Here is a 25,101-nt window from a genome sequence, read left to right on the forward strand (position 1 = left end):
AAAAAAAATGCAAAGTATGATCACATTGCCGTCGGCATTTTGTCCGACGGCGCTTTACTTATCCGAGAGAAATGAGAATTAAACTTAAGTTTTGTTTATTTAAAATTTAAATTAATATTAATTTATTATATCTGCATAAAATATAATGACGTTGGTTATTGTAATGACACAATTTAGTTATTTGATTATACCACTGATAAAAAGATTACTCAACTATTTAATAATCTTTATTAAACTTAATCGTGTTTTATCATGTTTTTACAACGTATAGAATCTGTAAAAAGTTAAATGTTTAGTTTGCCATGAATTTTAAAGGACGCTTGTCTGACAGAGGAAATTGTCAAAGTTCCTGCGAAAACGAATGAAGGCCGAACGGACAATTGAGAAATCGCTGTAAATCACTGAATTTTTTCCTCCTCTATAGAGAGGGTCCTTCCGCCAATGCTCCAATTTTTTTTTAACGACCCGCGTCCAGCGAAGCGAATAGCTATTCAAGGACTCGCAGACATTGCGTTAATTCTTTTCATCTATATCATGTTCCTCCAATGCGTTCTGAGAAACAGTTCTCAGTTTTCGTTTTGACAGCACGGTGTGCTGACGTTCTTTGCACGGTGTTTTAATAAAATATTGTGAATATATTTATATATAAACGATAAGAGCATCTTCGTGATTCGCTATGTTTACCGACGCCATTAGATTCCGACGGCGTTGTCGTTTCTTTAGTTTGTTGACAATAATCGATATTCAGGTAACTTTTATCATTAAATTGTGTGAAAGATTAATATAGATTTATACTTAATTAATTTAATGCAACAACGAATAATGTGCTTAGGTATATGTTGGTTCATTAAATATATCTTTTATGAAAAATGAGTATATCAAAATCTAAAAATGATTATGTAATTTAAATAATACAATTTAAAATGACATAAATTTTTAGATACATTTAATATTAATTTTAAATAAATGCTAAAAATTTTTTTGCATCGATTAACTGATTTTCCGGAATGAAAATTTCATGAATTTAAAAATAATAAATGTTATTGTTCAGAGTGAAAAGGAAGATAAAGAAAGTTTGTTGAGTTAAAATTATTGTGGTAATAGAAATAAATGTAATAAATTTTGTGTACAGAAGTCTTATACAAAAATGTTTGTAAATGTATTTTTTCATCGATTAATGAAATTAAATATGAATTTAAAGTACAAATGCTACATAATATTTTTAATAAATTCGGTATATTTTTACAATAATGTACATGACAATAATAATCATGATAAATAATTATTTTGCAAGAAAAAATATTTAATTTTTAAAATAATTATGGACTAATATTTCTTATTGTTTTTTTTTTAATTAAACATCATTTTTATTAATGATAATATTTATTAATATTTGTGTAGAATTTATCGACGAATACCTTGAAAACATTCGAGTATTAATACTTAGTTTTTATTACAGGATTCCTCATGTGGCGAAGAAGAATTATCGCCATTGGTTCACCACCCCACTTGCGGCTTATCAAAGGTAAGTGTGTACAATAAGAAATAATTTATAACTCAGCCGTACAAAGTAATGAAAGAAGATCGTAACTAATTTAAAAAAAAAACAGAAGAATTGAACCCACTTATCCATATAAAACAAGAATTACAGCATTCTTTAATGACACGAGAATATGTATGCTATCTAACGAGAATATGTATGAATCTCACTAAAATATGTATTAATTTAATAGTAACTAATTGGAACATCCTATATGTGTATATAGATTAATGTTTTTTTTTTAAATAATATTATTCACGGTTGAAAATAAGTCTGAAGACGTAGACAGAAAGAGATATACGATACAATCTTACAATTAGTAGAAAGTGCTATTTTGTTGGTTACAAGAATTTACAACGTAATACAGGATAGGACGATTATTCTTTGGAGGAAATTATAGTAATAAAGAGATAAACGCACGCGTACAGATAAAAAATGGAGTCATTATTTCTGACAGCAATTAGACAAATAGATAGCAAAACATGTAAACAATTGAAGAACATGAACAGTCATAGAAAATTCCTAATAAGCGCAATACACTTTCTAGACGCTAATATATTATCTACACTTTCATGTTCCAAAATATTCCATAACAAACGCACTTTACAGTAGAACAATGCAGAACAATATTCATTTATCAAAAATTGGAATAATCTTTGGACAGATATCATATCGATATCCCTAATTGATAACTTCGTTCGATATCTCGATTCGATAGTTTTTCAAATATAAACATTTGAGAAAATAATTATTATAACAGAAAGAATTCTCCCTTCTATTTAAATTAAAAATGGCATACCATTCTCACTTTATTTTTTTTTTAATCGTAATATGGAATTTAGTCTCAAAAATATTTAGTGTCAACAGTTACATTTTCTAAGCAACGATAATATTTTTAAAAAATTTTGCATTCGAAGAAGAGAAAAATGATATGAACATCTTTACATCAAATATTATGATGTGTAAAAATATAATATTTTTGAAGCAATCTCGAAATTATCCCGATAAGCGGATGTGGCTTATTTATAGCCGCATCCTTCAGTCGTATCTTTCCTCCCCTTGTACTAAAATCATTAAATTAATCTGAAGAGCAGAAATATATGACGCATCGAATTGCATTACGGGGGATTTAATAACATGGCTCTAAGATCTACGTGCTTATGATATTCCTAAAAAATATTATGGCACATATTTATTAATAAATATTTGTTTTATTATTGAAAATAACAAATCTGAAAAAAATTTTTATGATATACTATTATATTTCTCAACGAATTTTCTGAATAATAAAAATTCTGTTCCCATTATTGAATTTCAATATAATCGCAAAGTACAATTCTCTATCTGCTTGATGTAATCGTATGATATCAATAACTTATAAAATAAATGAAAAAAATATTGCACGCGTATTATGTTTTGTATTACACTTTCCCTTTACGTTCTATTAATGAAAGAGACATCAAAATCTCTCTCTCTCTCTCTCTCTCTCTTTCTCTTTCAGATATAATTCAGAAATGTTACATTTAAATGACGCACAACTTTTTATAACGCTATTATTGATGTTTGACGATTCATTTACTTAAAACCAGGGAAGGCAATAAAATTTTGTTTCCAAAAATTTCGATCGTGCTTCGGTTCTCCACCTCCGGGACAATAAAAGGATCTTATCGTCAACTGACGTGTCGGCCGCGATTGGAGTGCAATTTCGTTCCGTGGCACACGCGTATCACGTTTAGCATGTTGTGTGTCTCTTCCTCGAGCCGTCGACCATTATTTACGCCCGCGCGCGAGAGAGTTGCTCATTTTATAAGGTGATAAAGGCGAGTCTCTTCAGCGCGAGCTCCTCTCTCTCTCTCTCTCTCTCTCTCTCTCTCTCTCTCTCTATCTCTCTCGCGCGCGCGCGCACTAGAATGGCAAGAAGCAGTGTTGAAAGTGGTCCGGGTCACGCGAACCGACATGCAAAACTCTGCCTTGGCACCAAGTATATGCGTATACACGGACCGTCGGACATTGGACGTTGTTGCTGGCGCACTTGCACATCGTAGAAGAGGACCGCTTAAAGTGTATTCATTACGGCGGACGACGCGGCTCTCGTCGGCTCTTGCGAACACGCAGCAGTCGGTTCTGCTTGTCTCTCGAATGGCTATCATGAAGCCATTAACTTTATTATACCGAGCCATTAACTTAAATATTACGACTCGCGTGTCGCGCAGCTTCGGGCTGTCTGATTTATCGCCCGGGGAAGATCGTGATGTAACTTAAACGCCCGGTGTGTTTTTGTCGCGCCCGCCACCGTCGCCATCGTGTTTCACCTGTCGGACGCTGACGAGAAGAGGAGAGATCTAGGTGCTTGGTAGCACTATCGCGATCAATTAAGAATGACCATGTTACGCAACATTCGATAAGAACTGCCAAGTATGAGTCAGCGATTCACTCGCGCGCTTCAGATCGGAGGTTCTTGTCGATTGTTGCGTCGCAGCTCTAGTCATGGGAGAAAATCTTTCGAGATCTAAACTCGACTGGAACGATGATACTGATCTGAAATTTAAGGTCTTAAAATTCAGATTTTTCGAGTACGATAGAGAAGAGTCGATAAGAAAGAATAAATTATGGTTGTATACCTACCTAATACAATTAGTATTGAAATTCTAATAAGAAGAAAGAGAGAGGAAGAGAGAGAGAGAGAAATCTCTGTCGACTAGATTATATCAAACATAGTCAAAGTGAACAAAGAAACCTGGGTATCTGTTCAGAAAGATGGTGCCCGTAAAAGAAAAAAAATGGCAAAGAGGTGACACGTTTCGCTGAAAGGGTGAGGTGTCCAGCGCGGTGGGTTTTATATGAGAGTCAAGATTCGAAATGAGGATTTACGAGTGGGACGCAAGAGACAACATTGTTTCAAATAAGACGTCTTGAGACTAACCTTCGAATCCTATCTACCTATAGTAGTGATCGCTTGTAGTTACTTGGAAGGAAGATACCACCATCATATGTAAAAGATACTCTAGGACGAAAGTGGATGTGAGAAGAAAGATCGCGCGAAGATCGAAAGATAGTTGTAGAAAAGATGCGGGCGAGAATGAAGAAAAATGAAAGAAGAGAATTAAGGCGGAGATAAGGCAGATCGAAAGCGAGGCGTGGGAGAGATCGAGATGAGGATGGTCCTTCAACAAAGGGATCCTGAAAACAAAGAGAGCGATTGGAAAGAGGAAGGAAAGAGGACCGAGCGAGCGAGCGAGCCAATGAATATGGCAGAGAAGTGATGGGAAGGGTTTTCCTTCGACTCGTGTCTATGTGGGCCTATAAGTATGTAAATGAAATATATTATATTCCTCGACACGCTTATTGTTGGTGTGCATCACATTCGGAGATCTCTTCGTAAACGAGAGAACAGCGACAGCATGCACGCATGCGCATCTTCATGAACTTGTTATTATACCAAGCAGCAGGATAATCAAAGAGCGGCTCCTATGTGCGGCCACTCGTAGTTGGTGGCCTTTTCTCGTTTCTTCAGCTTTCTTTTTGCTCCTCTGCACGCTGCTCTTCCACTCGACCGATCGACGCGGCGTATTATTTTATCGCGGCCGATTGCCTTCCGTTTGCAATTTATATCCTTGTTACCTTACCTCGGGAATCGTTTTCTACAGTAAATTTTTTAAAACTTGAATCTGCAATTATCACGCAATCCTTCCTCTCTTACGTTAAATCCGTGTAAAGGGATTTGTTTAAATATTGTGAGAAGTAATTATATGTATTTTGAAATAAACCTTTAATTGTTTTAAGTCAGTATGAAGAGCTGCATATGTTATCATTCAGATTTACTTTTTCGATGATTTTATTTAGTTTGATCACTTAAACAAGATTTTTCATTACCTGGTTAACTTGCGGTTAAGCTTAACCTGATGTTTCCAATGAGCTTTCCATGACATTCATGATCATCATAGATGAAGCCTATTGGATAAAATATCAAGTTAAGCCTAACCACAAGTTAACCAGACAATGAAAAACCGGGCCTTAGATGTATTCAAAAAATAATGTATCCAAGATTTTAACATGCTAACATTCTTAAAAACAAGAACTGAAAGAATTAATATTAATTCGATTGAAAATAGCGCGAAGAATTTTACATCTTTTATTCAATATAGAATTTTGAAATTCTTTTTATTAACGATAGATGAAGTGGCTAGTTAAACTTGAGATAATCAAGTGCCTGCATACGAGTATACGGCGTTTCGTAAATTTTCCAGCGGTAGTCTCAGGTCGATGTAGCAATTTAGAAACTCCTCTCCTCCGGTTCACGTTTATGTATGCTACATCAAGTATAATCACGTCACTAACGTGCCGACGCAACAGCAATACTTATTTCCAGAACGGAATAACTCACGGCAAGTCTCAACCCACTTAATATATGCAACAGAGTTAGTACAAAAAAATTATAAATATGTTTACGTTTCGGAAAAAATTATCACATTTTTCTTTAATGCACGGACATTGGTAGAATTTTCTTTAAAAGAAAGAACTTATTAGGTACAAGGTTTATTAATGTATGTGCAAGAGCAATTTTTCTCCGGAAATAGTATTTTTCGATTTTATAAAAAACTAAAAATATATTTCTGTTATGATAATTTTACGATCTAGAGTTATTTCTTTACCGATAATACAATACAATTTTTGATAATGCAATTATATTCCTCGAAATGTCTTACTCTCTATCTGGGAATCAAAGTACGTTGATATAATGTAACTGAATTTCGAACACTTCGATGGCGCGGTGCATTAAGGCGGCTCTTGATGGGACAAATTTTCATTACAGCGGGCATTTAAAATTAAAGTGATCTATCTATCCATACATACACCTTGTCCCACTGGGGGTTTCTCACTCCGATGGGATTCCGTGCTTCTCATGTTTCCACGTTCATGCTTCCACCACTCCGTGTCTTCTCGTTATATCGACTTTTCGAGCTTGACGTTTGGAGGCCGAGCGGCGGCCATGTTTGGCTGACAGGAAAGGTTGTGGGTATAAGTCGTTATCTGAATTTCGTTTCATAACAAAAATGAGAATGCAATATTTTTTACTGGTTCCATGGAATTTTGTGAGCTGTTTTTACATTTCCCAACTTTCCATTAATGTCCACTTTTCAAAATGTGCTTATGCTACGCGCACGTAATTGTATTTGAATATTTTTTATATCTAACTCTTCTTTCCTTCGAATTAATTAAAAAATTTCTTCGAGACAGTTATTTGTATTTATAAATAAAAGTTAGAGTTTAAAAGATGCAAAGAGCTTAATACGTTATACAAAAAAAAAAAAAGAGTAAAAAAATTTTTAAAAATCTTATAAAAATTCAACTGTGTTTACAAGGTATTTACAAAATTTATAAATATTCGGATATTAAAACGGAGAATTCCTTTTAATTATTAGAAAACGATTTGGAATATAGTCGTTCATGAATTCTAAGACATTGTAGTTTCTAGCTTTCCCCGGCTTCTAGCTGTGGTATGGATGGCTGTTGTTAGGGATGGCCACGATATTGATCCGTTCGAGTAGAACTTGACGGGGGTGGAGCCGCTTCACCCTAAGGGTAGTTTTCGCCCCACCATCGCTCGGCAGTCCCCGATTGGACGAGAGAGAAAAGATGGCCGCCTGGGCACGTACCGGAAACGTGATGCCCCGATATAGTCAGATGAGGGCTTTCCTTTGGCTTTTCTCTCCTTCCTCTTTCGTTCTACGAGAAATAAGCTTTGCAGCCAAGACTGGACCAAGCGAGCGAGAACCTTTACCATCTCTTCCTCCCCCCGTCGGCTTTTTGCGAAATTTATTACGGCGATATATTCACATCCATTAGATACCTCACTTCTTTCGCCTGCATCTTGCCCTCCGTCTTTCTCCTGTCTCTCCCCTGTTTCGTCTCGTTCTCTCTCTACCCTCTTTTTTTCCTCTTTATTCGAGCCTCCATAACTGAATGCACTCTACCGAGATCCGAGCATCCTTTTCATTCCAGTCGGCTGCATGCAAAGCCCTTTAAATCATGGTCGAATGCTCTTTTAAAGCTTTGTTTAAATCCGATTTAATATTTCATCTAAAATGTGCGTCAGACGAAGTGATTCGATGCCGACAAATTATGTCAAGGCGTAATGTCATTTCGCGCTTAAAATATATAATTTTCAATAAAGTATAATTACAATATAAACAGCTTGAATTATAATTTAAATATTATATTATATAATGTGTAAAAGAGTATAGAAGCCAATGCTAGTTCTTAGTAATAAATTTAACAATTAAAACTTTGTTTATGTCTGATAGTACAATGTGATCTTTTATTTAAATATAACATTTCGATCTTTATTAGATCATCCTCAGTATATACAAAATTACCGTTGAATGCATAAAATTACATTAAGAATTATTTCGCGTAGATTCTTTAACGCAGTGTTCTTTTCCATTATCTCAAACAGTTACTCGCCAATAATCCGTGTGCCTCAGTACATGCGAGATAACTTTTCTTAAGACTGTTGCATTGAGAAATTGCAGAAAGGCATTTTTCGCAACATCTCACTCCGAAAGCATATCTTATGAAGAATTCTTTTTCGTGAGAATTGACAGTCATGTTATTATTAGCACTAAGAGTCACGAATCCTATAAAATTCATATAATTCTAAGTAAGAAAGGAGATAAACTAATTTTCAATTATCATTTCTGTAGAAATTTGTTTTAATTATCGATTTGTTCTAATTGCGTCGAACCATTAATGATAATTAATATATCTAAATTATACTGTGTCATTAGTGCTGTGTCATTATGTATACATATGTGCAAGCTAGAAATATACGTATACAGTTCATATTTAACGGCACTATATATATTTAATCATACTATATGTACATAAAATTATTTATTAGATCAGAGTTTCTTTGCAACATCAACTCGGCGTTTTGATTCGGTCGATTTCTAGTTTGTTTAAATTTTGCACAAAATTTATGAACTGTTTAACAACATTTCAATAAATATCTATTTAATTATATTCGTCTCGTACATCTTTGTTCTTCTTTTATTGCTTTATTCAACACTGGTGCAACCATCTAAAATACATTTGGCTGGATTTTATATCCCACAACGTTTCCCTTATCGTATTACTCGCTCGAACTGCGAAAGGGTAAAGGAGTCGTGAATCCTAAAGGCTGTTTGGACTACAGAAGGAACAACTTGGAGGTTGAGACGGTTTGGCCTCTGGGAACCGCGGTCGATACCGCGTCTCCGCAAGGAAGGCAGCGTTGCCATTTGCTTGGAACTTGCATTTTCTTGGTAGACTGCAATCTTTCGTGCAAACTTACGTTTCGAAACCCAAGATATTCCATTATTGTTCTAGCTCTATGTTAAGGAAACGTTACAGATGATGTCCAATACGTTTCCTTAATATGTTACTAAAAATTTAACTGAACGTACAAAATTTGTTATGTAACATACATATTGTGCAAAAAAATTTATTTTAATTGAAATTAATTATACATACAAAAAATTGAAAACGTTTTTTCTTTTCAAGCTTATGAGGAAGATAGATTAACATTGATTATTATTTTTTTTATTAAGACTATTAAATATATCTGCAATAAGATATCTTTGTTTATGTATATATACAGCTAATTGCTTTTATTTTTAATAATAAAAATATGATTAATTGTAGCTCAAAATCAATTTATAATAAATTATAGAAATAATAAGGAATAGAATAAAAATATTGAGGATGTTGATAAATTGAAGAAAATTAATTTTGGAAATATTATTATAAATGATTTAGATACGTCACAAAAAACTATCTATTCAAGAATGTTTTTGCAGGCACCAGTAAACGGTTTATGGGAGTTTTGACCTTTCGTCGAAACTTTTTTATGCTTTGGATCACTTCGGCATTTACAGTCAGGAGAAAAAAATTGTATCATGACGAATTCAAGGAGAAACATTGTCTCGAAGTAATAAACAGATCTTTAACGTAATTTTTTTAACTCTTTTTTTATATAATTTTCATAAAAGAAGAACGAGAGTACATTGATCGAAAGGTGTTGTGCTTTTAATGACAGGGCTTTTGTTGCTTCAGTATAAAATAAATCAAATGAATGCGGCGCGCTGTCTCAAGATGGATTGTGTAAAGCAAGGTTCAAACGGTAATGAATCATTTCTATCGAAAATTTATGATCCGGCGGGTTAATTCGGAAAAATATACGGTTACGCTACAGAGCATATATAAATAATACACAGAACATATAGCACTGCAAAAATTAGTAGTGTACACAAAAAGAGAGAGAGAGAGAGAGAGAGAGAGGGAGGACATTTTTCTTTTTGTAATTAATTTAATTATTTAAATAATTAGTAAAAATATATATTAACTCTAAAGATTTATTTTACGTAACACCAAGATCCGTTTTAATTAAAATTACGTGCAAAAAAGAAGTGAAACATACTTAAGAAGATCAGAAGAACCGAGAGAGGAAAGACACTTTTCATCGAATGCATTCGTAAATGAGCAACGATGTGACGAACAAAATCCCGCGGTAGTTGAAGCACGTGCTTCCGCTCGTTCACTCTCGATTTCAATGTGTTTTTATTGCGTCTCTTAAATTCGCATTTATGAGCTCTTATGTTCTCCCCCGTCTTCCCTTTTCTTCTATCGGTATGACTGGACCGAGCTGTAAAGCGTTGCGCTATGTCGAAGACAAATCGTCCGGCGCGAAGTTAAATAGGTGATAATTGTGACCGATATCCCATAACAATTGCAATCATAAATACTTTAATGAGTGAAACGACCTTGACGGTTTTATTGGTTCTTCTTATAACATGTGATAGTTGAGCTCGGTGATCAATCACTTTATTGATGTCTATTTATATTAAAGCAGTAAGTTATACACGCGGTAGCATCAGAAACACCGCGAACTGATACTTGTAGCTTACAGAAAACCTTGATTAAAAAATAAGTTATATAAAATTTACACATTTTAACATCATATGTAATATAATGATATAAAATAATGATTCGTTTCTTATAACTGTTTTATAAATTATAGATACAAATTAAAGCATTTCATTTTTGTTATGTCTCTACTTTTATTGGAACAATGTACAATATTATTAAATATTTGTAAGATTAGGAACGTTATATTTTAATAATATTATCATATTTAATAATAAATTTAACATATTCTTTGTTTAATTGAAAAGGATAAAATAAATATAACATGTTTTCTATTTTCCTTTTTTAAAGAAACAATCGTTATATTCATTAACCATGGACTCATATAAAAATGTAATCAGTGTGTAAATGTTGTATAACATGTGAATGATACGAAATGAAATTTTTTAATATAATTTACTTAATGATTCTATATATATATATATAAAATTATTAGCTGTTCCATAATATAATTGTATATAGTTTAATAAATGAAAGTCTTGCTTGATTTTTTGTTAGCCATTTCTGCATAACATTTATGTAGAAATAATACTTAAGTTTGTTACTAATGGTCTTATATCTTTCTTTCTCTACATAATTAGCTAATTGAAGTAAATAAACGCGGTCACGCATTGCTTAGTTTTTGAGTGTTATATTACAAGCAAAAAAATGCGTAAGAAATCGCAAAAGTAAATCATTATGGTGCTGAAACAACCCGAAAGTACTGCGCTTTTAGTATCTTTTTATTTTTTAGGATCAAACATAATTTGTGTAGATAATAAATTCTCTTCGGGACTCAGTTCATTATAGCAGATATACATTATATTTCCATAATGAAAGTTTCTAGCACAGGTTTCTGCCGTCTGATCCGACGTTTTAGAGATCAAAGAATAGCAACGACGGTTACGTATATTCCTATGGATATCTGCTACAGATACGCTACAAGTTTTATGCTTTGGTTTTCGAGGTTGTAAATTTATTGCCTCGCGTAGACTCGAACTTTGTGTGCTCGATGGCCTTTTTGACGAACGATGATCAACGATAAATTACGACTTCACAAACCCATCGAGCGCCGTTATTTAAGCACGGTGGCCGCCTATTTAAGTTTAACTGCCTACAGATTACATCGCTATAAAATAATAAACATAAAAGGGGTACTGAACGCACTCGACCAGAAGTGCCTAATCGTTTGCTATTCTCCATGCTAAATTTTTTTTCGAATTTGTAATTACGACGTCACTTAATGAAACAACTGCTACATTACAGCATGATAACATAGTGTAAAACGGGAATATATTAATAATATTAATGATAATTAATAATCGTTGTTTATGCATCACTCTTGCAGAAATCTAATGTTCATCAATTTAATACAATAGACAGTAATTAATTACTTTCTGTATTAAATCGATTGGTATTAAATTTTTGTGAGAGGCAGATTGAAGCCAATAAATAAATTTGGATATTAATTATAAGATCATTTGCAATTTTTTCACATTTTACGACTAGGAACTGTCGGGAATTTGGATTAGAGAGAGGCATATTAGTATTAATAAGAACCCTGCGATTTCTTGTTGTGAATTTATAACTGCTGGTATAAGACGGTTGTTCAAGAAACAGGATCCCTACAAGCGAACAGACGACCATGACGACGATTCAAGTAGAAAGCAATCTATTAAGATATCGTGGGCTGGACCTAAGATCTCGAAACAACCCGAAGTTAACCAATCGTGGACATCAACATCGAATCTGCTCCTTCCACGACGCCGCTATTTTAGAATTCACGCCGCCATCCACTCCTTTCACGACGCGCGCTTGTTGTGTGCCCGAAGTATTTTAATTAAAAGTTCTTAAAGCCCCAAAAGCCGCACCGCCGTAAGTGATAAAGATACTTGACGTTTTTATCGACTGTCCTAAACGCAGTCAATGATGATGAGCCGCTGCGACTCAATATTACGCGAAAACCGGGTATGTTTATGAGTTGATATATTAATTGAGGAACACACACGTAAGAGAGATCATTGATCGAATAAGATATATATTGTATATATTTCCAAATATAACGTTTCAATTCACAAGTGAGGCGAAATTAAGTTTAGGCTGGAAAAATTGTCAATTACAAATATAAGACCGATATATTCATAGATATCGTTTTAAGTCAACGCGTTAATTTAATGAATCGTATCAATGATTATCATTCTCATTATCTGTAAATAAAATCAGCTTATTGAAATGTAGAGAAATATTGTTATTTTACGATTGAATATAGAATATTCATTTGTAGCGAATGTTCCATGAAATTTTCGCAGGCGATGCAATCGTACGTTTTACATTCTTCACGCTATCGATCATAAGAATGGAAAATAATGGCAGGGGATAACAGTAGGAGATAATGAGAGGTCTTGACACAGAGTGTTCGCTGGTACTGCAAGAAAACGCGGCATTTCTATCGCTAGGGATGTCCAAGTGAGCGTTAAATGTTTCCGAGAGACTAGCAAGTTCAATCAATGGCGGTCCTTTGTTTCGCATTTGCGGGAGAGCGTTAAGAGAGAGAGCAATAACAGGTACCCGAAATAAAACTGGCTAGTGACTCAATCTGCGGTGCTCCGCTTTGTGGTATAGTGACTTGCTTTTTTCCATAATCATCTTGAAATTCCAAGTGGGTGACGGAGCATTGACAAATTATCTTCGAAGATTCATGCTTTTCTTTCATATATTATATTATCTCAGGATTGAGATACTACTTGGAATTTCAAGATGATCATGGAAAAAAGGAAGTCACTATATCACAACATCTATTATAAATGTAAGAAGAGAAAGAGAGAGAGAGAGAGAGAGAGAGAGAGAGAGAGAGAGAGAGAAAGAGAGAAAACACTTTATATCACGTGTTAGTTCTATTGTACTATTTCTCAGAATAATTACATCCAGCTACCGTTTGTGTACCGGAAAATGTTTTGTTGACGTATTGATAGATTGACTTGGCGATCGCCGCATTGTGCGACATTGCAAGAATATTAGAAGCCAGCTAGTTGGCTTCACGTAATAAGCCAGCCGCGGCATAAAGGAACGCAGAAGCGGCGAAAGAGAGGAAAGGGTTAGAGCTGAGGCGGACCGCGGACGATCTGTCATCGACGCGAGCCGGCATTTTACAAAGTATAAGGCTGAGGCATATTGCCTGCAGGTGCTACACAGAAGGCAGTCCGCAGGTAGATACGCTGGGCGCCTGATTGGCCTGCTTCGACCTGACTCCATCCTACGGTTTTGCGACGGCAGTGCGCGAGGCAAAGAGAGGCGGTCGTTGTTACGTGTCGCTCGCAACAACTCGTCTTGCTGCGCTGCCTTGCCTTTGCTGCCTTAACCGACAGAGCGGGAAAGAGTGAGAAAGAAAAAAAAAGCAAGAGAGAGAGAGAGAGAGAGAGAGAGAGAAGGGAAGAGAAAGAGAAAGAGAAGGCTGGTACAGTTCGAGCATAGTAAATCCCGTTGGTCGGTACCTACGGTCTCTCTGCTCTTGGCTACACGCGTCTGTCGCGTAGTGGTACTGCCAAGCTTTGGCAGCGAGCTAACTCGTTCAGCTCGCGGTGTATATTTCCGTTCCGTTACGTTCACCAACATTTGCCTCGCCTTTGCCGCGCTGTGGCTGCCAGCCGTAGTCGAAATCCCAACGACGCGACGCGTTCTCTCACAATCTCACGTGTCGACGCGGCTTGAACGTGCTGGTACGATCAGCCGATGATCGCTTTGTTATTCTCTCACCTGTTTTTCTGATGAACGATCGTTGTACACTTACTAGTATAGTGTGTGAGCGCTGCCGCGTAAGCATCATCCTTCTTGTGCATTCCCGAATAAAGGAGCGATAAAAAAGGAATATAAAAACACTTTTTTAATATCTCAATATGTTAATATTGTGAATAATTCGTAGCATGTTTTCCGTCGCGAATTGTGAGTAAGCGATAGTGGGAAGTTTGTGTACTTTCCGTTTCGGTATCTCGTCATATCAAATTTGTGAAAGTGCTTTGATGAACTTTACTGCGAAAAAAACTCAACTGGTCGAGAATAATTATGGTGCTAGATCTGTGATTCACGCCTTCTCCAAGAACAGATTTGAAAGAAACGCAGTGACATCATAATCCTTGTTATAGCGGAGATCATTGACATTTTTATAATCCTCGTGTCGAATAAGAACAATGCTTGTGAAATTTCGTAAAAATAACGTGCCCGATGTTCCTGTTTTTTATCAGCTGTGTTAAACGCGAATCCAATGTGTGGCTGTTTCAGCAGTTGAAAAACGGATCGGCATGGAGTAGCTACCCGGGTCACAGAGACCCTTGGAAGGGAAAAGGGCAAAAGCGTCCCCTCCCTACACCCTTCTGCCGCCGCGACGCACGACGATATTGGATTATCGTCGCACCGCAGCGACCTCTGCGTCATTATTATTATAGCCGCAAGGTGAGTCAAAATGTCACTTTACAATTGTACTAGAATAATTTTTGTAAACTGAGTGTGTATTCCTCAGACAACATTATATGTATTATCACAAGTTTCGTGCTGGACAAAAATATGCAAAAAAAGATTTTATCGAATGCATTTAAATTGTTTTGTTATGTGAATTTCGTTGAACTATTGATAACATTTTTTAGCTCTATTGTACATTTTATTATTTCTACCGTATGCACAGAAAGAAGCACTGTTGTGTTGACTGTATCAAATTTGTACCTGACTTCATTTTATTAATGAAAAATAATACTTTGCATTTATGAAATATAACGTTAATATCGCGATATAATTGTGTAATGTTTCTGTATAATAGATACTTTTTCTTTTCATGAAAAATCAAATAAAATTAGTCACAGAAAGAATAATTTTGCTGAAGTATTTAAAAATGTTATTAGATATAGATTTGAAAATAATTTTGTTGAATCACATCAAAATAATTAGCAAACTCAAGTATGATAAACAGTGCTACAACAAATATTGACATTCTAGCAATCAGTTTGAATGTTCTATATGACTATATTATTTTGATAGTTTAATTAGATTATTTTTAGGTCTGTATATATTTAGCTAAATTTTTAGATACTTTAGCAAAATTATTTTTTTATGTGACTGTTGGCATTGCAAAACTAGTTAAAGTAATTCAAGAGCCCAATGAAATCAATACGGCACATTACACATAATTTTTACGTCTAAGTCACTGTGTGCATTATAACATGACGGTATATTCTAACGTAATTTATTCGCTCGCATAGCGATACAATCTTCATTAGACTATCAAGATTCCTACCAAGACAGTCTCGTTAGGCAATGATGCTTTAGAAAGAAGCCCAGGAACTATCAATTCTTGCGATTCGATTCCCTTCGTTTTACGAGCCTCCAATGGCGCGCATGTTCAGTATTATTTTGTTTTTCCTTGCACGAATGCTTTTGCTCTCTACCCTTCCATCGTCGCATCAACGCACTCAACACATTCCCATATCTTATGATCGAGCAACCTGCAAGGCCCTAAGAGATATAAAGTATATAAAATAACGTCCTATCTAAATTACCCGTCGTTGATTATATATTCGAGCATCGTTGGACCTGAAAATTTTATCTTCCAACATACATATATACACTTATTTCTTTGCGAACAGTTCTAGTAATATCTCCTTAAATTTCGTTTGCACGCTTAGTTATTGAATGCAATTAGAAATAATACTGTTGTAAATTGATTGATTTTTCATTTTAATCCTTTTAATATAATGGAAGAAACAATCCTTTGAAATAATCCTAGCCAATTTAAGTATAAATGAAACAAAAAAGATGCTCGATACAAATAAATTTTGTATCGAGTACGAAAAATTTAGATATACATATACGAGTATTTTTGACCATTAACATTTTAGATTGCTGCATAAAAGAGATTTGCCCGAAATAAGATGTCTTGATGTTATATAAATGGTATTCTCTTCTCAATCTTTAAATCTTTCATTTCCATAAATTTGAGAAAAAAATCATAATTGGAAACACTTTATAGATACAGTGGCATGTTTTCGATTTCACCGCGTATACAATTTAAGTGTACGGTATCTTCTCATAATACAAACGGATAGAATCTCTCGGCTTCGATGCAGGTAAAACGAGTAGGTATAAAGACATGAAGCAACGGCACGGTGCGAAGCGGACTAAATAAAATTCAGAATTTATGGAAAACAAGGGGGAGGAAAAGAAAGAATGGATACGAGCGAACGGATGGGGAGGAGGAGCGCGCTGCGCCGGTAACGGCCGGCTTGGGAGTACCTACTCGCGCGGAGGAGCTTCCCAATGAATTTGAATAAAAATGGGATGGAGAAAAGGTGGAGATATGCGAGGGAAGCCAGGAGAGGGGACGAAGAGATAACCGGAAAGGGAGAGACAAAGAGGAAGGGCGGGATAGAAAGAAAGAGAGAGAGAGAGAGAGAGAGAGAGAGAGAGAGAGAGAGAGAGAGAGAGAAAGGAAGGTGCAATATATTCTCGGGGTGGTCAAACGGGTAGGCGGTTACGGCGCGCTTGAGTTTCTGCTCGCATGAGAAAACTAGATACTCTAGATATTCATGTGAGAATGGTTAACTCGCATGATTGGCGTATCTCCAATCGACGAATACTTATGACAGTTTAATATTGTATATTACTTGATGTGCAGTAGATCAATAGCATGATACTTATGGCTTCGGTCATTTTTCTAGCTCTGTTAATAAATATATGTTTCGATTGTCGAGTTGTACTGTAATCGATAGAGATTTAGGTTCGGGTTTACCAGTTTTTTCGGAATAGGATGGCCGATAGGAGGAGAAAGTATCAAACCATGTAGGAAGCATGGCTGCCGTCGGACGCGATGGCGTGAAGTGTGGCATGGCCGCTTGCAAGCCAGTAGTTTCGATTATTCGTTCATTTTAAGATTTTTTTATTGTTATTTATTGTATTTGAATTTTTCAATTGCCATGACTTATACTGTAATCTAATTTATGCCACGATATATGATAGAGTACTAAATATTATGCCAATAGAAATTATTTTAATGATGAATAAATTTTTTTAGAATTATGCATCTTACATATTTGCAAATATTGTTTATTGTTACATAGAAAACATGAAATAATAAATTTTTTGCTTTTATTTATTATTGTAATGAAATTTTTTTTATTCGTAATAATCAAATAACTTTAATATTAATAATGTTAATTTACAATAATGGCATTGAATTTATTAAACAATTTCTTATTTATGATATAATATGTGAAATAAAAAATGAAGAAACAGGTAAATTACGCTAAAAATTCTTTTATTTCTTATTTACTGCGGATATTTTTTATTATTATAAGAAATATAAGCGTGTGTATCATAACTTACTGATTAGATAAATATTACAAACAAAAGGATATAATGTGTTTATCTATCTCACCTAACGTATCTAACATATAGCAATTAAAATTCATGTATTTTTAATTATATTATCCACATGACACATTCCACAAGTTTATAAATTAGTTTATCTAAAAATATCCAGAAAAAACCTACTGATTTATTTAAGATCAGATAGAAAAATACATAATTTTTTAATAAATTTATACATAGATATTTTTCTTATAAAATAAATAAAAATTTTATCCTAAGAATTAATTAATATACAAATCGTTTATTTAATATAGTAGTAAAATTTTAATTTTTTGCAAATATTAAATGATTTGGAAAAAAGAATCTGGAGAAAAGGAAAAGATGTAGTCTCGATTCGATCTTGCTGAGTTGGAGAATCATCATGGCCGCAAGTAACGCTCTTCAGCGACACACACGTGTCATGAGCGCGAGATGGTGTTGCCGATGGATTGCCCACGCATAGCGGCTCGCGCGATCCCGCGACAGCCATTTTGAATTCCAAGACTCTTTCACGCAGCGAACTCGCCGGTTCGAAGAGCGGAACCCCGTCAGAAAGGCACCTTCTCCTGCGGATACCGTCGCGTCTTCGTCTTATTTTTCGCGTGTCAAAAGACTGAGACCGTGAGCAATATTGTTGATACTTGATGTTGCAGCCGCGTATCCTCTGCGTCTCCCGCATATTCTACTTGGCAGGAGGCCGCCTACATTTTGTAGACTTTTTACTTCACATGCCTCGTCTTTCGGATCTTCTTCTTTTCTTCTTGTTAACGCTTCTGTTCACCACTACTATCTCAGATTGTGACGTCAGAAACGGAAAAATGCACAATAAATATTTCTGCAAAATATGTTCATTAAAATATGTTCCAATAAAATAACACAATCGAATCGACTTGTGAAAGATATCGAAAATTCCCCTTTTATTTCATTAATTAATAAATAGCTATTTATATGGAAACAAATTATGTATAGTTAAAAAAGAAATAAGCTGTGTTTACAGCAGTGACAACTGTTAAATTAATAATATATAGTAATAAATATATTTTAATTTCCTGAAGCAAAAAAGCTACATATAATTCTGTATGTAAATATAATTCTATAGACGTTGTTTTATTCAAAAATATTTTTATAATTAAATATATTATACAAGAATTTTTTTATTGTATAAAATTTCTCGCTTTTGACGCTTTGAATCTAAAATAATAGTGATAAGTGAACAAGCCTTAATTTTAATTTTTTAATTATAACATATACGGAGTGTTCAAGAATAAACGAATGCTTGCAAACAAATATAATTTTTTGATAAAAACGAAAATCCGACGTTTTCTTTTAATAAACAGTTAAAATTATTTTTCTTTTTATTTGTTCTTTATATCTTTTTTCTATCCGTTTGATTCTTTAATTCGTTACGAAACTCTTTAATCCACAGACAGATATCCGTATCTCGGATCTGCAGGGATTATTTGTTTTACAAGAATAGACTTCTATATCAACTTCCTATATGTATGTTTAGGCCGTGTATGCGAAGTCGGCGGATCGTTTCGGTGATATGTAAACGTTCTACTTTATGACTGACGACAAGTTTATGTTGATTACTCGTTATAGTCATTTTTCTTTTTTGATTTAAATTCTTACAAAATGAATCTAGTTCATTCTGTTAATATTCGATCTTGCTTTTGTTACATGTTTATTTCTTGTAAATGTTCAATTATTGTTTCTTTATATTTTTTATGCATTATATTTTATGTGATTCTTTATTTTCATTTTATGTCGATACTAATATGACACATTTGTATTAAATACGATAATAAAATACGGACGTTTATTATATTACAATATAACGTGTTTATCCTTATGCATCATATCAAATTTATTTTAAATTAATTACGTCTTTTTAGATAGGAACGATATTGACGATATTTATATTAAATATATTAGAGGAAATATCACCATATTGTATACTCCCCTGGATTGAAATCAATGATTTTATTCAAATTCGAGATAAGACTGACGTCATTATGTTTGACTAATGCAATCTCAACTCCCTTTTGAACCCTTCTTTATTTACGCTGGAACGATAGAAATTTATGAAACCACTTATTCTCTGCCCGGAAAGATAACTTTTCATATTCCTAGCGGTGTCATTCTCTTATATCACCGCTTTCTTTCATCGTCCCTATCCATCCGAATTTTTATGTGTTCCGTAATTTTCCGAGATAAAAGTATTTCTCATTTCAGTTTGGAGATTATACCGACTCGCCCTTTTCTGTTTTATCGATCTAGCTTGGTTTAACTTTCAGGTAGTTTTACAGAGATGGCGTCCATATCAATCCGAAACTTTATTTAATCAAAGTTTTTACAATTGTAGAAAACACAGTTCTCCTAGAAAAAAATTTTTTCAGAAAAGTTTTTTATTAAATTTTTAATATTAAAAATAATACAAATTAGTAAGAAAATTATAATTATTGTTATTAATATAGAGTATTTGTTATTGATTGTTTACGATTAATGCAATAATATTATGTTATAAGAAATATTTAATAGTGATTAAATAAAAATAAGCTATATATTTTTATTAATAAATAAAGAAAATATTTTTGTATACTGTTACATGCAGTTATTTTTATTTATTATACTTCAAAATATATTTGAAACATTGCTATACATCTCGTATGTATATAGTACAATACTTTTATATAATAATCCTTTAAATTGTTTTTAATTTTTTGTATTGTGGTATCTTTTATTTGTTTTTTTTTTTATAACAATTTATTATTGCAAAATTAGTTTATTGTAGTACATTTATTATTTATATTTTTATTAAAATTTAACATTTAGGAATATATATTTTTAAAACTATCTAGAATAAATTACTTCGCGCAAAAATTATTATATCTTTGTAATTTGATATCTTCGAACAACACATGCTGTTTAACATATTTTATACGAATCGTATATTGTCTCCTTCACATCACTTATTTTTTATGTTTCTCATTTTCAACTCTGTTCCATTTGCCTCCTGAAAAAGATTCCCATCGCAGATCCCCATCTATTTTCCGTAACAATAATTTCAAGGGCTCCTCCTTCCAGGACCCTTATTCCAACCACCCTAAATCCTTTTTCCAATAGAAGTATCTTTCAAGGACTCATCTCGTCTTACTTTTTCACCATGACCAAAAAAATGCAAAATGGTTTGCCCGACATTATTTATCACCTACCTATCTCTGTCTTCTTTACCTCTCCAAATTGTTAATCAGATTAACTTAATTTTGAAAGTTAATCTTAATTTTGAAAGCGTTACTTTATAAGCATTAAAAATATGTTTCACGTTTCTTTTTCAAATTCTTTTTTATACTTCAGAAACATAATGTTATGACATAATTATACATATATTCATTGTACAACTTATTTAATGAAAATTAAATAAATCGTAAAGGGACTCTATCTATTTTTCAAAGTAAAGTATGACTTATAGATATTATTTTTAGGTAACATTGATCCATACAGATAATTAACATTAGAGTTTTTGAAGGTAATATATCATATAATTGCCGAGTTCTCGTTAGATCGTCTGAAGTGTTTCCGTTAGTTTCTTACTCTTCTCTAGCCGAGTCGGATTGGCTGATTGAACTTGAGCGATTCATAAGCACGAAATACAAAATGGATGTAATAAAGACTTCCAGACGCTAAACTGTTTTATATTTAGTTTACTTTACACTTAAGATGATTAAAAAGAATATCATCTATTAATTGTTCCGCTACATAAATTATTCATATGTAAATTAACATTTTGGATTAAATTAATTAATTAGGACATTATTTCATATAATTGTTTAAATTGTAAATAATTTTCTGCATTATATTGAAATGAGAATAAAAACAGTTTTTAAAATAAATATATAAAAATGACATTAAAGAAACAATCAGTAAAGTGAACACGAAATATTATATGTTAAGTAACAGTTGCTTGGAAAGTTCACAAGTATGAATTAAAAATATGGAACTATTATCGTAATACAAGAGATTAATTTGGAATTTTTTATACTAATTAAGAACTACGAACAAATTGTGTAAACTGTGTGTCATGTAATACAGCTGACGAGCAAATGTAGTAATATAAACAGAGATTCGCAATACATAAACGAAGATTTCTCGTCAACCAAACGTAAACGGCGGCATATGCGATTCGTAGAATCTGGTTTGCCGCAACAGATCTGGATCAGGGATCTACAGAAAAAAGATCATTATTTTTGTAAATTGTGAATGTTAAAAATAAAATAGAAAACATCGTAAACTTCTTGGATTTTTTCCATTACAAGGAACGATCAGATAAATATCAATTTCGAAATATTTTTGGTAGGCTGAAATAGTACAATAATTACATATCGTTTTATCTAGAATTTTTTTTATAGCATTGAGTAGACAAAAGGGGCGGATTTTTAGGAAGAGCAGATGTTAGTCGGGCGAAGTTTAGGAAAAGTAGGGAGAAAATGTGGAACTAAGTGAAGAATAGTTCGTGGAGAACTGGTACTATGTCACCCGATGAGATGAAGGCGGAGAATAGAACGAGAAATACCAGAGGTGGATCAGACTGCCTCTCATTAAGTTAAATTGTCTTTCAGGATGAGCTTCCTTAATTACTTAGCTTTCTCTACGGTTCTCCGCACCTCATATACCTTTCGCATTTACTTATGTGTGTAACAGTATAGTGCTAGCACATTTGGGATATTATCCATTGCGATTTTGATTCAATCAAAAATATTAGATGTAGTTTTAATTTATTATAATTTTAAGATTTTTAGGATGTATGAACACGTAATTATGTTAGTGCGATTTGCCTGCATTAAATTGATACCGGCTGGCATCATGTACGGTTAATCTCAACATAAAGAAATAGTAATACCAAAATGTTTCTTCTGTTGAGATAATGCATTAGCTGTATCCTTAGGAGCGGTGAGGGATGCGCAGTGGCTGACAGACTAGAATGGTGGAAGGCAAGTCAGGGGGATGAAATAAGGGATGGTAGGTGGGGCTAAGAGAAGAAAGGGGGAAACAGTCTCTAAATATGCTAATTCTCGCGCCACGGGGTAATGAGTTTCTCGCGATTCACCGGATTGCTATGCATATATATTCAGCCATAAACACAACTTAGATTACTATATGTAGCGTATCAACTTCCAACACTTGCGTATCAGCCATTCTATCGCATGTCTTTTGATCTGATTGTAAGACATTTGACATATCACATATGAAACTAAAAAAAATAAAGTTACAATAAAATTTTATGGAAATATAGCAGGGTCAATTATAATTAGTAGCAATTATTGTCACTATAAAGAGAAGTTTGTAAACTACTCCTTATATATATAAATCAAACTTAAAAAAAGGTCAACTTTTTATTATCTTAAAACAGTTCAGCTGGCATTGTGTAAAAGTTGAATAACGTTTTATTTTGTATGCTTTACCAAAAACAACCTTCTAAATCACTGTTTTAACACAATTTCTGAAACACAGTCTCAATAACTTTAGCTTTGAATAAACAAAGATGTCCTGTATTTTTGTAACTACTTATGTTTTATGTCATAGTATTTCTAGTTGTAGTTTAATATTCGCGGTAATGTGTTAATCCGCGCATATGGAATGCAAACGCGACTTTCGTAATTTCCATAAATTTCCACCTTCACTTCAATATCCGGATCGCCATCTCTATCCCCTGTGTCCTGTCGTCCATCACATTTTCAATTTCCACCACGTTTCCCGTTTCCTGCTTCAAGGCTGCTTCAAGGCTTACTTCGATCATAGTGGATATCTTGGTGGTGCGGTTTCATTGATCGTCGCAAAGCCATCCGACGGTTTCACCGTCGGCAATAGTAGCTGATTCAGTTGCGGCAACGAGCTTCGAGTTCCAAGTGATAACTTAACATTCAAACAAACTTATAAATTCTTCGAAAAATTTGAAATCGACTTTTCTTCGGCAAAGATCTGTGGAGACATCATCTTTCTTCACCGTTTCACAATTTTGACATTAAATATCTTAGTGATTCTAGATATCTTACAAATAATATTGCATTATGCCCTGTCATCATCTGAGACATTCGATGAGCGTGCAACATTACTGATGTCCCGAGCGACATTGAGCGCGTGTTACGCTTCACGGAGGTTAAAGAGACGTAAATCCGAGCATGATGGAGCGATGTTTAGGAAATTGTGGTCATGAAACGTCAAAGAGGCGCGTGGCCTGCGCCGACGACGGATGACGATGCCCTGGGAAAAACTAGACTAGGCGTTTTTATGGGCCATCAAATTACACCGACCACCCCATAAAATGTTTAAGCGGGCTTCCGTGTAAGATGCACAAGCGGCGACTAGAATAATGCTCTTTGGTAAAAGTGCATCTACTCACCTGTCTAGTATAAACTCGATTTTGGGAGGATTTCGCTGAATATTCTCTTCATCTGTATTCAACTCGTTCTTCTTTGATAGCCATCTGTCTGTATGCCGATTTGCCTAAAATGTTCTGTTCGTCCATTAAGAAGGTTCTTCATCAATTTTTCTCTCCCACCTTAAAAAAACAAATTCTATAGTCTCTTCTTAATTTTACATGCCAACTGTTTCGTACAACAATTAACGTAAATTCTTATCTAAGCGCTATGTAACTACTTAAAAGATGACAAGTAATGATATATGAAGAAATTTATTGCATCACATTTTTCTCTTTCTCCTCTCTAATATTTCCCTCGTTGACTCGAGGGAATGAAGACATCAAAAGTACAGATGGATTTGCTCGCAACAGAAGCTTCACGCATTTGGCTTTTACTAATCCAATGTCTAACTTCGTGAATGAATGCGTAAGCGGCAACAGGCTATGTCGTTAATATTGCGTGACAAGAATAAACGTCGCCTATAATTCAATATTATAATTATACCCTCGTAAGAGGCTTTATTGTCATAATTAATATGCATCGTTAAAATAATTGCTGGTAGATTACTTCCACTACCTATTATAAATGTTTGGTCATCTTAAATGAATGCTGCTGTATGGTTTTGTGATACAGATTTGTGATTATCACATATAATTCTTCATTTTTTAAAAGAAATTATTTAGATTTAGATGTTTTTGTTTAAACTACTCTACTAATTTCTCTAAAGATTAAATAGATATATATTTTTATCTAACTTTCGTTTTTCTTTATTAAAACGTATCATTTTAATTTACAACGCTTTGTTATTGT

General features: G+C 33.8%; 1 protein-coding gene across 1 annotated transcript in view; it reads left to right on the forward strand.

Moving 5' to 3' along the window:
- Positions 1–25,101, forward strand: part of LOC108754612 — a 63,578-nt gene that overhangs the window by 36,022 nt on the left and 2,455 nt on the right. Inside the window, exons 2-3 of the mRNA XM_018497047.1 lie at positions 1,460–1,525; positions 14,762–14,929. Coding sequence (XP_018352549.1) covers positions 1,460–1,525; positions 14,762–14,929 — 234 coding nt within the window. The remainder of the gene's footprint in view (positions 1–1,459; positions 1,526–14,761; positions 14,930–25,101) is intronic.

The sequence above is a fragment of the Trachymyrmex septentrionalis genome, unplaced genomic scaffold (genome assembly GCF_001594115.1).
Source record: "Trachymyrmex septentrionalis isolate Tsep2-gDNA-1 unplaced genomic scaffold, Tsep1.0 scaffold80, whole genome shotgun sequence".
Taxonomy (NCBI): Eukaryota; Metazoa; Arthropoda; class Insecta; order Hymenoptera; family Formicidae; genus Trachymyrmex; species Trachymyrmex septentrionalis.